We start from the raw sequence: 14,023 nt of genomic DNA, 5'->3' as shown, positions 1-14,023 counted from the left end.
AAAGATGGCTCCTTTCCTGTCTGTTGTTTGGTCCCGTCTATACTCAGACTAGCCGTTAGCTCATCAATCCTTAAGTCAATAAACAGTTTCTCTGAACGGAGGCTGTCTTTTACACAGAAACACACCTTAACATAAACGTGCGTGACACGTGAGAGGCGCCGCCAAACCGGTTTGGACTGGCAGGTTGAAGACTAACTGGATTTATGGAGACGGACCAGTTCATTCATTCATCAGGAAGCCAGCGGGGCGACACTGAGCTAACGCTGGTTCAACCAGCAGCTCTCCGGGTGAACGGCTGACGAGCTGCTTACCTGCCCCCAGAGAAGCTCTCCCACTCCCACGAACAGACACCAGAGCCACTGCTCCATGTTGAGAGGGGCGCAGCTGAAGGGCTTCCCTCCCCACTGCACGATCACAATCTGCAGCAGAAACCAGGCGCGTTAGTCTCCGCTGGTACGGCAACACAACGGGTCACAGAACCCCCGCCTGCAGAACTAAGCCCCTGAGCGTTCACCTGACCTGCACGGCGAAGGTCCCCAGAACGATGGAGCAGAAGATGGGATTAGAGAAGATGCCGTCAAAGACGTTCCTCTCCCCGTGGATCTTGCGAGCGTTGATCTCGTTGAAAAGCTGCATGAGGACGAAGGTGTTGAAGATGATGGTGTAGTGCTCAGAGGGTGGCGAGTGGAGAGGCGCGTTGCGGCCGCTGTCGATGTTAAACATGCGCTCGCCTGGGGGTTCAGAGAGAAGAGGTCAGGAAAAGGTTCGTCCTCCAGAGGGTCTTTGTCCTCCGCACAAACCAGCCTTCTCACAACGGTTTGGAGCAGCAAGTGTCGCCTCCTGCTGGTGACTCCACACATGCAGGCTCTTAAACTCAAGGGATGAGCCCCTAAATCCTCTAGATGCTTATTCTCCACCTGGCATTGTCATTTTACGTGTTTAGCACTTCTCTGTGCGGCGCTTTGTTTAACGTTCAGATCCATTAAAAACAAAGTGTGTGTTATAGCGAAACTCGAACATTAATAAATATAAATAAATATTTGCAGAAAAATCTGCTGTGATTCAAATTTTGAATTTAGAAACGATCAAATATTTATTTCTAGTTTGGGTGATGTTTGGTCAGTAAGGCTAGGCTAACCTTCAGCTAGCTACTTAGCTACAGCTAAACGCCACGTTGAGTTGCCATGGCAACAAAACATCTGAACTTCATGAAGGCTTCATTATAACAAAAACATTCATGATGGCGGAGCATCTGCCTGGGCCGATTTCCCACAGCAGACATGCTAGGCTGTGTGTGTGTGTGTGTGTGTGTGTGTGTGTGTGTGTGTGTGTGTGTGTGTGTGTGTGTGTGTGTGTGCATGTGTGTATGTGTGTGTGTGTGCGTGTGTGTGTGTGTGTGCGTGTGTGTGTGTGTGTGTGTGTGTGTGCATGTGTGTGTGTGTGCGTGTGTGTGTGTGTGTGTGTGTGTGCGTGTGTGTATGTGTGTGTGTGTGTGTGTGTGTGTGATTGAGTGTGTGTGTGTGTGTGAGTGTGTGTGTGTTGCTGGCTTTACAAAAGCATCCTCACAGACACAGACAGGCTGCGTTTGTGAGGACAATTTTTATTTTAAATTCTGATAATAGTGACAGCCCCCCCCCCCCCCCCCCCATCGAGCAGCTACTCCAGTTTTAGCGTGAGACGAGTTCAGACCTTCAGTCCAGATGAGACAAGAGCAACTGGAGAGTCTGAGCACCTATGAACAGCAGAGTGAAGATGATGACCAGCTGGTAGACTCCATGACCCAGGATGTTCTTCATCATAGTCAGCGAGATGAGCGGGTTGTTCCGACCGTAGGGCTTTCGTAACAGCAGCGCTTCGGTGGGGGGCTCGGTGGCCAGGGCCAGAGACGCAAACGTGTCCATGATCAGGTTGACCCAAAGCATCTGCACCGCCTTCAGAGGAGAGTCCTGCAGAGACACGAGCCACAGATCAGCGGGAGATCCTGACTTGGTGTGCTTCTGGTTGTTCTGCAGAATCCTAGTTCGGGTCAAACGACGTGTCAGAGAGGATCACATCTGCTCAGCCCGTGGGAGCAAATGTAGGAGAAAAACAAACAACTCAAGTTCTTCAGCTCCCAGCGGCCTTCAGCGTGGACCAAGACTAGTGGTGTGAAGCATCCCATCAGCAACACACACCCGGTTGTTATTTCAGTCATCAAAGCCTTTACATGATTTCAACTGTTTAACATTTGTTCATTTATGTCTGCACCTCCATAAAGATCATGTCTGTAGGTGTTCGTGTCCTTTAATCTGCTGGATTAGGAACAACCGTAATAACTGATGCAGAATCCAGTGTCAGGCTGCTGCAGTCAGCTGCTTCTGGAAGTGCAATAAAAGCACTTCAGCGTTTAGATTGTCTCTGCAGATCAACCGGGAGTGATGCGTGCAGATGTGGCACTTGTGTGTGTGTGTGTGTGTGTGTGTGTGTGTGTGTGTGTGTGTGTGTGTGTGTGTGTGTGTGTGTGTGTGTGCAGGAATGCACGTGTCAGCATGCGTGTGCGTCCGTCCACCTGAGTGATGCAGGCTCCGGTGAAGGCCACGATGACAGCCACTACGTTGACGGTGAGCTGGAACTGCAGGAACTTGGAGATGCTATCGTAGACGTTTCGTCCCCACATCACCGCCTTGACAATGCTGCTGAAGTTGTCATCAGTCAGGATGATGTCGGACGCCTCTTTGGCCACGTCTGTCCCTGCGATGCCCTGGCAGCGACGGAGGCAGAGTGAGGGGGAGACGACTCATGACGTGACTCATGCCAGCGAGCATCCACATCACTTGGGAGTGTGGCTGGCTCAATATCGGGTCGTTCTGCCTCTGAGCGCCGGCGCTCCGAGAGCGCCATTCAAACACGTTTCTAACGTGAAATCTACGTAGCAAATCTCCTCTGGCCCGCCGTGACTAAACACAGCCGTGAACACCCTGGTTTACCTGACCTGAACACTGATGTGTGTCTTTAGAAAACTTTGACATAAAGGAGCTAAAGGAGTTGGTTGTTACTGGTCTTCATTTGGGATTAAAACCCTAACCCTCGCATCCTGTTTCACTTTCATCAGGATGGAAATAAAAACGTTTCCAGTGTTTTTGATCACAGAGGCAGAAAACACAGAGCAGCTCCAGAAGGAAGCACAGAAGCAGCCTGAGGAGCGCTTCAGCACCACATGAACATTAAAGGTGAAAAACATCTCAGGTTACCATGGCGAAGCCAACATCAGCCTTCTTCAAAGCTGGCCCGTCATTAGTCCCGTCTCCCGTTACCGCGACAACCTGCCTCTGTTCTACAACGCTGCTGTCAATGATGCCTGGGAACACATGAGAGGGAAGAGGCTCAGCGTGTGTGTGTGCGTGCGTGCGTGTGTGTGTGTGTGTGTGAGTGAGCCTGCCTCACCTTTGACCAGTGTGTGCTTGTCCGTTGGTGAGGACCGAGCCAGCACGCGCAGCTTGGGCCAGATTTTGTCGATGCGTTCCTGTTCGATCTGTGGGAGGAGGAGAGGACAGGTGGTGTGATGAAGGAGATCCTCCTCAGCGTCTCTCACCAGATGCCACCGCTAACCCTGAGCTCCACACCACACGCAGTCGACACGCAGCGTTTAAATTCACACGCGTGTGAAAAGCAAAGGTGCAGCACTAACCAGCATCAGGCCTTCTGCTAAAATCAGAAGATCCAGCTGAATGCGTCAGATTGAAGCGCTGCATGTTGTCTTTATTTTCTGTTATATAAGATTAAAACACGCCAGGATGGAGCTTCGACCGCCGCCTCCCTACGTTACCGTCAGTGGTCCTGCTTCACCACAGCTGCAGACTTTTACACCGAGGTTTAAGACAACATCCCATAAAACGGTCAAGTGAGCCGCTGGTTTCAAGGCTAGTGGAGGTGAGACAAAAACACGCAGCTAAAAACACACGTTTGCTCTGACACAAGGGAAATTGTTCCTAGAGAAACAGCTAAAGAACGGATAATCACACTCAGAGCAGAGGCCCCCGGGCTACAGGCCCCGGGCTTCAGGCCCCGGGCTACAGGCCCCGGGCTTCAGGCCCCGGGCTTCAGGCCCCTGGCTTCAGGCCCCGGGCTTCAGGCCCCGGGCTTCAGGCCCCGGGCTACAGGCCCCGGGCTTCAGGCCCCGGGCTACAGGCCCCGGGCTTCAGGCCCCGGGCTTCAGGCCCCGGGCTTCAGGCCCTGGGGCCCTCTGCTCTGGTCATGAACAGGTGAGTCCGCACTAGAAAAACAATTATCCCAGGTATATTCTTCCTTTGAAACAACGCTAAAACATGGAGGGGGCGGGGCTTAAAACATGCACTGGAACCAGCCTCTAGGTTGGGTGGTGCTCGTCCTCCAGCTTCAGGTTGCTCTCAGATGTCGGGTTTCTATTTTCATGGATGAATTTACTTTAGGAGACAAACTCCTCCTCCATCACACATCGGTGAAGATGCCAAACGGAGCAGACCTCCACACTCGGCGTTAGTTTCTGCTGGTTGCTACACAACGTTCCCTCGTGACCCGTTTGGTGGACAGGTGAGTGAAGCAGCAGCGCCGTGACTCAGACGTTGTTCGGTTGGAACAACCAGCTTAAGGTGGATTACAGCATTCTGACACGTCGGTGGGACTTTCTACAGCAAGAGCTGTTTGTGATTGTAGAAATCAGCCATTAGCTGTTAGCAGGTTAGCTAGTCATTGCTCGTGGGCTCAGCTAGTCCTGACAGAAAGCTGACGTATGATACCTACGATAACTTTCATCGTTAATTGTTGGACGCACAAACCTAAACTTGGTTCTGAGCTCTTCTGTTGAACACACAGCGTTTAAATTCACACGCTTGTGAGAAGCAAGCTCCCCTCGCCCCTCCCCTCTTGCTTTGGTGAAAGCTACAGGCGATTGGTCAGCATGTGTAACTGCGTGTCCAGACTGTCCACACACAGAGCAGCAGGGGCGGGGAGGAGGGAGGATCAGACTCAGACACAGCAGAGCACATGCGGGTGAGGGAATGAGGAGGAGGAAAGGGGCGAGCGAGAGAGAGGAGAGTGCGACGAAGACGGTGAGAAAACGAGCACCAGCAGTCGGAAAGTGGAGATTTCTTAAAGTGTTCAGTTATTAAATCCATAGAAATGATAAATATTGCATTTATTTATATTAGTAAGTCATTTTACATGTAGGTTAGCATTATTCTTGTTATAAATGTACTCTACGCAACAGAAAATCTGAGGAGCCACTTGGGAGCCAAAAGAACCGACTCTTTTTGGTGAACTGAGCCAAAAGAGCCGACTCTTTTTGGTGAACTGAGCCAAAAGAGCCGACTCTTTTTGGTGAACTGAGCCAAAAGAGCCGACTCTTTTTGGTGAACTGAGCCAAAAGAGCCGACTCTTTTTGGTGAACTGAGCTAAAAGAACCGGCTCTCTAAAAAGAGCCGGAATTCCCGTCACTAAAACCTACCTCCCCTTTCTCGTTCCTGATTCGTCGGTTGAACTCTTTGCCCTCCAGACAGATGAAGTCATCTCCAGGGTGGATGATGCCACATTTGGCAGCTATGGCCCGGGCTGTGTTTATGTTGTCACCAGTTACCATCCGCACGGTGATGCCTGCACGCTGACACTTCCGGATGGCCTCAGGCACCTTGGAAAGGTCAAAGGAATTTGTTCACACAGAAACACGGCATCAAGTCTGATTAGAAAACGAGTTAAACGACACGGTGAACTCTGAAGCTGCTGCGGTAACACACCTCGGGTCGGACGGGGTCTTCTATTCCAACCACGGTGATGCAGGTCAACTCCGTCACTATTTCTGCCTCGTTGTCCCATTCAGGTTCTGGATTCGGTGACAGATCCCGGTAAGCGATGCAGATGGTCCTCAGACCCTCACACGCCATTGGCTCAATCACCTGGTCATCAGTCATCATCAGAAACACAATCAGGGGAAGATCCAGAAGCAAACGTCCCTCCGCTCGGCTCGCTGTGCTAGAACGACGCTCACGTCCGCATTTCTAAAGCTGAAATAATGTTTGAGGTGCAGTTCTGATGGATTCCTTGTGACGCAGCTGCAGGGAAAGACCCCCGGCTCGCTGCAGACGGCACCATGTGATACAAAGAGGAGATGACACAAAGCTGCCACAACGCAAACCGAACTACTGAGCTGGAACCGAGTTGTGGAAGGAGCAGTTATTTTTCTCACGGCACAAGCTGCGTTCATCGTGAGCCAAATTTAGATCCGTCAGCCTGTCAGTCTGCCTCACACGGCTCAGGCTGCACGCTCCCACAACACACACAGCAGGAGCTTCTGCTCCGCCGCAACGCCGCCGATGCAGCAACAGCTGGCTTGTATCTAACAGGTTCAGAGCAAAGCGTGAGTCTGACGCCACGTTTCTGCAGACGTCTGGTTCCAGGGCGCTTCTGGTCGTTAGACGGGATGTGGACGCGTTATTGTGGACGTTTGTTGGTGGACATCTGAGGAAAGTCAGCAAAGCAGCTTTCAGAAAATATCCTGCTTTCATGCTAAAGAGAGGCCTCGCCCTCACCTCGCCCCGCCTCGCCCTCATCTCGCCCTCGCCCTCGCCCTCACCTCGCCCTCACCTCATCTTGCCTCGCCTCGCCCTCACCTCACCTCGCCTCACCTCACCTCGCCTCACCCTCGCCTCGCCTCACCCTCGCTTCGCCCTCGCTTTGCCTCGCCCTCGCCCTCACCTCGCCTCGCCTCATCCTCGCCTCGCCTCACCCTCGCTTTGCCTCACCTCGCCCTCGCCCTCACCTCGCCTCGCCTCGCCCTCGCCTCGACTTGCCCTCACCTCGACTTGCCCTCGCCCTCGTCTCACCCTCACGTTGCCTCACCTCGCCCTCGCCTCACCCTCACCTCGCCTCACCCTCGCCCTCGCTTTGCCTCACCTCGCCCTCACCTCGCCTCGCCCTGGCCTCGCCCTCACCTCACCTCGCCTCGCCCTCAGCCTCGCCTCACCCTCGCCTCGCCTCGCCCAGCTGGCTGAGTAGGAAAGTTTATCTCCACAATTTCAGGATGCAAGACTTGGTGATGAGAGAAGCCAGCAGACTTTTTATTTATTTATTGTTTGTTTGTTTGTTTGTTTGTTTATTTGTTTGTCTATGCGCACTCCTCATAAAACAATATTCAGACAAGAGGAAAGTGAAAACGACTCAAACACAACGTCTACTCCTGTGTTTGTTGGGACTTTTGGGTAATTCACAACAAAACTAAAACCACAACAAAGGGCGGCTCGGAGAGAAGAGAAGGCCATGCAGCAATCCGAGGGTTGCCGGTTTGATCCCGGGTCACTCCTGCTGTTTTTCTGTCTATGCATAAAGAATATTTACCTACCAGCTGATTATTTTTTCCCACCTAAAAGAATGAGGTAACTTTTAGTCCTTCACAAAGACCCAGTTTGGGATGTCTCGTATCTAATTTCAGACCGGGGTTGAGTTTTCCGGCCCTCACGCTGATTGTTTACTACTTCCCTCTCACTACTCTCATCGTATCCTTCGGATTATGCGGTTCACATTACCACCGTGTCAGTCTGCAGCGTATACCGAGCCCCCAGCTGAGCCCTGCAGGCAGCCTCCTCTGGTCCATCAACCCTTCCCTAACCCTAACCCCGTCAGCCCTAAGCCTCGCCACAACATGAATCTTTTTAGATGTGGAAGTTTTATTCTGAGAAATTAGGTTTTGATTTTTCTTTCACTTAAATTTCATCTGTAAAAATTCACCTGCAGAAATTCAGCAACAACTAGTGACTTCCTGGTGACCCAAGCCAAAGCAATCGCCACTGGACTGAGTCGACGCCTCACTGGTGTCGTGATCACAGAAGCATCATTTGATTGGTTAAAAGCCACCCGACTCGAATCCGGTGACGATTACGCTGGTTTGGGTCACCGGGAGGTCACTCTTCCATAGCCAGCGTGAAATCCCGCAGGCAGTGGAGAAAGGTCCCACCTGTTTGACCATCTCGTCTCTGTCTCGTGGACGGAAGCTGCGAGGTTCTCCATTGGCATCTAGAAGGTAGGAACACCTGAGATAAAAATAAAAAAGGACATCATCGTTTGCTCTGGTCTGGACTCTAAAGATTCAGTTATCCAAAGTTAAGTCTAAACTTCATCTGCAAGGTGGGGTACCCCAAGGCTCTGCTCTAGGCCCACTAATGGTTTTACAGCATCACCTTCTTGGACAGAGCATTATTAACTGCCCCATTTATTTCTTTATTACTCTTTAGGTTGGTGTATGGTTACATAATAAAGTAAGACTGGTTATTTCCTAGTTGTTTTGTTACCAGACGATAGTTTAAACCTGCTGAGTTACGTTTGGACCATGACCCAAATCCCCCAGCAGCATCTCCACCTCCATCGACCTCCATCATCACTCACTTCTTCAGCATGATCTCAGAGGCTCCTTTGCTGTAGAGACGGAAGGAACCATCAGGAAGTTTGATGACCGTACTCATAGACTTGCGCACTGAGTTGAATGTATACACCTGAGACGGAGGAAAGACAAGCAGAAATCCCTGAACAAGTGCGGAAATCTGATTTATTCTAATTAGTTTAAGTCCCGTTTATTAACTTATGTCCATTATTGCTGGCCATGAGACGTTAGGCTGCAGGTGGATGAGACGCCTGAGTTCTGACCTTGTACAGCTTCTCCTCTGGGATCTGCTCTCTCACAGGGGCATAGTCTCGCTGAAGGTCTAAAACGAATCCCAGCAGGCCGCACTCGGTTTTGTTGCCCACCTGCTTGGCGAGACCCCCCTCCACATCCGGCGGCTGGTGGAGACAAACGTTTGGTGCAAAACGCACGGAGAGGAAAAGAGAGGAGGATGAAGTAGACGGGTGAGGAGTTGATAAAAAAACTCACAAGTCGTTTTCAGAAAAACAAGGTCAACGCCGACCGAACGACTCACTAAGATCTTGGAGGTGTAGGCGCTGTTGATGGAGATGGCGTTGACTAGCAGGTCCAAAGTCCGAGTGTTGAGCTGTCCGGGGTCGGGGATCACACGGTGGTGCACTTCACCTGCAGAAACACGTTCAACAAACTCACTACTGACTGCATCTAAAGTCCGAAGGTTAGAAAATCTCATCTGATCAAGAGGCTCGGTTTAAATGAGTATAAAACATGACGAGAAGCGCCGCGTCAGTGCTGTCGGTACCTATGTACGCCTGCACCACCGTCATGCGGTTGGTGGTGAGGGTGCCGGTCTTGTCGGAGCAGATGGCCGTGGCGTTGCCCATCGTCTCACACGCATCCAGATGTCGAACCAGGTTGTTGTCCTTCATCATTTTCTGAGGGCGACACGGAGGAAGAGCAGAGGCGTTTGTGAAGGACAACAGAATGTGATGAACGGGGGGGTCAAAGTTCGATCAATGTAGGACTCATAAAGAGTCAAACCCTCAAACTTGTTTAAGTGTCTCCAGTTCGTTAAAGCGTGCACCGACTGACTAAACTAGAAACATCTACATATTACATCCTAATGTTATTACTTCATCAGTTAATAATACCTGATGTTGACATGCTAACATAAACATAACTAATGAGGCTAAACGACGACAGTAAAAGACAGATCACAACCCTAACAAGCTCAGAAACAGCAGAAATACGCTTTACAGATGAACGCGTCATCATTTCCTTTAAAAACTCTTTGATTTAAACACATTATTTAGTATTTTGTCAACAAATGTAAGAAAAACCAAGATTATTAAACTACATCAGCAAAATAAGACAAACTATTGTAAACAGCAGCTCCTGTAACCTTCATTATTTTACAGCCTTATGAATGCATAACGTTTGAGCTCTGAGTGACCAACGAGCGGCCAAGCTCACCTTGACGGAATAAGCCAGAGAGATGGTGACGGCGAGCGGTAAGCCCTCCGGGACCGCCACCACCAGCACCGTGACTCCAATGATGAAGAACTTGACGAAGTACTGGATGTAAATGGGAGTGCACTCGGGCAGCCACACGTGTCCTACAACACACGGGACGGCTCATTAGTCTGACAACCCCGCGGCGCCGGCTTTTACTTTCTCTGCAGTGAGAACCAGACCTTTAACAACAAACGTGTTGATGACGAAGTACAGCACAAGAATGATGACGGTGATGGCCGACATCACCAAACCTGTGAAGAAAAGAAAAGAACTGTTTGGGTTGAAAGAGAAACTTCTGTGAGGTGGTGTGGCGTTACCAAGACTCCTCCACGACTCTCCAAACCTCAGAGCGCCCTCTACAGGTAACGACGTCAACGACGGCAGCGTACCTGCTTTGCCTATCTGAACGGCCAGTTTGGTGAGCTTGCCCTGCAACACGCTTTTCTCTTTCTTTGGAACGCTGGTCTTCTTCTTCTCTCGGTCCTCCACCTCTCCTCCCTCTGCACTCTTCAGGGGTTGCATCTCCATGGCAACACCCCCATCCTGCTTCTTGGCTGAAGAAACACACATCAAAGCAAATTAAAAACATGTTCACTTCCCTTCTTTTACGCTTGGGAAGTTCATCCCAGGTCTAAACGGATTTTTCCCAAACGTGACAGAATATTTAAGTCATTTGACTAAAAGAAAATCTATCGCTGACTAAAATAACTGAAGTTTTTAACACAAAAGGTTTTTATAACACAAATCTAACCTGAACAGTCTTTCAAAGTGAAGGCATCTTTTCTCAGTGTACGTCCTTCCATCTTAGATCACGGAGACATCATTTATAGGACCGCTTCCTAAAACCTTCTTCATGAACTTAAAGTCATTCATCACTCAGCAACCCGTTTGGTCACTGGTGCCCGTTTCACTACTCATCATGGTGATCTGTACTCACTCGTTGACTGGTCATCCCTCCATTCCTGCAGGATGTTACATCGGTAGCAGTTCATATACAAAAGCATCATCGGTAGAACTGTCACATCTTCTCTCATTACTCATTACTCCCAACAACCAGCACCGTTTACGTTCCAGTAACTTCATCTCTACGGTTATTCTCAAAGCTTGCACCTCCTTTGGCCACTCCTCATTCCAGTTTGTTGACTGGAATGAGGAGCAGAACCACTGAAGCCACTGGGTATCCTCCTTCTCACATATAAAGCTCTTAATAATCAAGCTCCATCATACATCAGTGATCTGATTGTTCCATATGTTCCTAACCGAGCACTTCGCTCTCAGACTGCAGTTCTACTGGTGGTTCCCAGAATATCTAAAATTAGGATGGGAGGCAGATCTTTTAGTTATCAGGCTCCTCTCCTGTGGAACCAGCTCCCAGCTTTAGTCCGTGAGGCAGACACCTTGTCTACATTTAAGAATAGGCTTAAAACATTTTTATTTGATAGGGCCTATGGTTAAAATCTGATGTTAGCCTAAATCTGGACAAGTGGGGGAGTAGAGGGAGGTGGAGTGTACAGTCGATAAAGACGACTCTCCCTTGCCCTGCCTCCAACATGCCTCCATCTAAAAGTGTACAGTGGAGAATAGTGGATCCCTCCTAAAAAATCAAATCATTGTGTTTATGACTTCTAGCTGATGGAGAGTTTATTATCTTAAAAGTAGATTCCTGAAAGTCATTTTTCCAAAACGCACCCCTGACTCAGGCTCAGACCGGCTAAACGTACTGGCCTTGTGTTCATTTGTTTTTTCATCGTTTGCTCTGTCTCAGAATCAGTTTCTCTAAACAAACAGCACCACTAAGCTAACTACGTATGTTCTCCTGCACGTACAACCAACAGGCTTGCCCGGTTAGCACGGTTTAGCACCTGCTCACAGTTGTTGTTGAAGACCTGAAGATGGGCTTTTATCAGAACCAGAAGGAGCAGAATGAAAACCAGCGAGGCTGAAGGCAAACATGCAAAATAGTACCAACGCCCTCTAGAAGCAAACATTACTTCTGCTTTACGACGGTCATTATTTCCTCTTTTTAAACACTAAACGAGGTTCTTTTGGCTTCGGACATGACGGTGTTTGCGAGGCACGTCTTTATCAGGAGGTGGGCGTGACCGACCCGGCGGATCTGACAGATCCAGGTTGGTCACGCCCACCAGAAGAACAGCTGATAGACGCATCACACAAACCCCGTCATGTCCGAAGCTACAAGAACCTCGTTTAATAAACATTAATGATGCTTTTCCTGACATTCTTTTGTTAGAACGCAGCACTTCAGCAGGTTTCTCCTCTCCTGTGTTTCTCCCCACAGACACCACCAGCCAAACCCAAGTCCCAACCCGCGCACAGACTCGGTCGTGTTGACACTCGGAAGGAGAATTAGGACGCACACGTGAAATTTTCTCTAAAATACAGAGAAGACCATTTTTAAAATGGAGGCTGCGCTGGTCAGCAGCACAGATAGAGTTTCAAACATCTCTCCATGAGGAGTTAGACGACAGCACAGAGGCCTGGACAGCACCAGTTACAGACGCGCCCTCCTCTCAGCGGGTGCACAGCTTACCTTTATTCTGATTGTTCTCCACTGCTCCGTCAGCTTGTTTTCCTGGGAGAATGAAAGAGGAAGAGTGGGTTACACAGAAGCAGACCGCCGTAAGACGGATGGTTTGTGAGGTCAGGGCAGCCACACACGAGAGGGAACAGAAAACCACAGACACTGATAAAAGGGAAGAGAAGAAAGGTGGACAAACTGACGTTCGTCACCGGTTATCGTCTCTGGGGGTCCACTAACGGACGGAGGAAAGGGACGGGCAGAAAACGTTGTGCTCACATACCATTGGTGACTGTGCTGTTGCTGGCATCTGAAGAGATGACCAACTGAGTACTGTCCTCTGTTTGTGTGAGAAAGGAAGGTTTTGGGTGGGAATTTGGTAAAATGGGGTAAAAACAACAGCAGAAACTTCATGTGATACACAAATCTAACAGCAGGTCTTTGGCTGAGTCGACAGTGAAGAATTCAAAATGAAATCTGGTTTGGCATCAAGTTACACAGAAAGACAGAGTAGCAGGAAAAGGATGACAGAGCAGACATTCCAGGAGAGGATCCCGCATCTTCTGGTATTTGTACGAGTTTAATGAATAATTGAAGCGTTCCGACACACGACTGCCTGAGCGATCCGGCTCTCAGAGACTCTGAATGAGGACGAGAAGCAATAAGACCGTTTCTTTCATAAAATATCCATCGTCAGTCAATCTGTCGCCGTTCGCTGCTGCATTCCAGCAGGATGCTTTCTCCTTTTTGGAGACGCCAACGATACCAAAAGCATTCCTGCACAGACGGGAACGCTGCAGTGGAAGCTGCTAATGATGTTAACCTTAAGTGCTTCTCTGTTGTCTGACTGCAGCACACTTCCATAACTGATCTGAGAACAGCCTAATGCTTCATGCATTGACCAACCGGTCTTCCCTGAATCCCCCCACCCTTCCTTCAATAATTGATGGAATCTGCAGCGCTTTTCCCTCCGATGAAGGGAGAGGGAGGAGAAACGGGGGAGTGCAGAGAGGGCAGCAGGGTGGGTAAACAAGGAGGTGTGTGTGTGTGTGTGTGTGTGTGTGTGTGTGTGTGTGTGTGTGTGTGTGGGTGTGTGTGTGTGTGTGTGTGTGTGTGTGTGTGTGTGTGTGTGTGTGTGTGTGTGTGTGTGTGTGTGTGTGTGTGTGTGTGGGTGTGGGTGTGTGTGTGTGTGTGTGTGTGTGTGTGTGTGTGTGTGTGTGTGTGTGTGTGTGTGTGTGTGTGTGTGTGTGTGTGTGCAGGGAGGTGTCATACAGATATGAGACAAGTGGAAAACAGGGGTGGAGGGATGGATGGGGGAGTTAAGATAACCCCGTTAGAGTAAAGGAAAATCAGCTGTTGTTCTCTCTGCGGTTCCTGAATTCTTTCTAACGTCTCATTTGTGTTTGATTGGTTCCTCTGCATTTCTCTAAATCTGTGGTTTCCAACATGGGGTCGTCACAAGTCTGTCAGTGCAGAGCCGGACTGGTTACCGAGGTTACACGTGTAAAAATCACCCAAATGTACGTTTATTAATGACATATTGGTCTGTGTTTTAGGTTAGTGACAAAAATAAAAAGATGTGTGTAGCTCGCTGATATTCATTTCCT

General features: G+C 49.5%; 1 protein-coding gene across 6 annotated transcripts in view; it reads right to left on the bottom strand.

Moving 5' to 3' along the window:
- Nucleotides 1-14,023, bottom strand: part of atp2b3b (ATPase plasma membrane Ca2+ transporting 3b) — a 53,891-nt gene that overhangs the window by 12,882 nt on the left and 26,986 nt on the right. For 3 of the 6 annotated variants that reach the window (XM_070544909.1, XM_070544910.1, XM_070544907.1), the window contains exons 6-23: nt 12,700-12,756; nt 12,429-12,470; nt 10,267-10,431; nt 10,057-10,128; nt 9,836-9,978; nt 9,165-9,297; nt 8,919-9,028; nt 8,647-8,781; nt 8,389-8,495; nt 7,961-8,036; nt 5,748-5,906; nt 5,462-5,641; nt 3,424-3,511; nt 3,231-3,337; nt 2,549-2,740; nt 1,733-1,946; nt 520-731; nt 312-419 (exon numbers count right to left, since the gene is read on the bottom strand). In XM_070544909.1, coding sequence (XP_070401010.1) covers nt 312-419; nt 520-731; nt 1,733-1,946; nt 2,549-2,740; nt 3,231-3,337; nt 3,424-3,511; nt 5,462-5,641; nt 5,748-5,906; nt 7,961-8,036; nt 8,389-8,495; nt 8,647-8,781; nt 8,919-9,028; nt 9,165-9,297; nt 9,836-9,978; nt 10,057-10,128; nt 10,267-10,431; nt 12,429-12,470; nt 12,700-12,756 — 2,300 coding nt within the window. The remainder of the gene's footprint in view (nt 1-311; nt 420-519; nt 732-1,732; nt 1,947-2,548; nt 2,741-3,230; nt 3,338-3,423; nt 3,512-5,461; nt 5,642-5,747; nt 5,907-7,960; nt 8,037-8,388; nt 8,496-8,646; nt 8,782-8,918; nt 9,029-9,164; nt 9,298-9,835; nt 9,979-10,056; nt 10,129-10,266; nt 10,432-12,428; nt 12,471-12,699; nt 12,757-14,023) is intronic. The other 3 variants (XM_070544911.1, XM_070544906.1, XM_070544908.1) reach the window with 1 other exon arrangement.

This window comes from Nothobranchius furzeri, chromosome 15 (assembly GCF_043380555.1).
Source record: "Nothobranchius furzeri strain GRZ-AD chromosome 15, NfurGRZ-RIMD1, whole genome shotgun sequence".
NCBI lineage: Eukaryota > Metazoa > Chordata > Actinopteri > Cyprinodontiformes > Nothobranchiidae > Nothobranchius > Nothobranchius furzeri.
The sequence above is the reverse complement of the archived record's forward strand: the minus strand, read 5'-3'. Positions and strand labels throughout refer to the sequence as shown.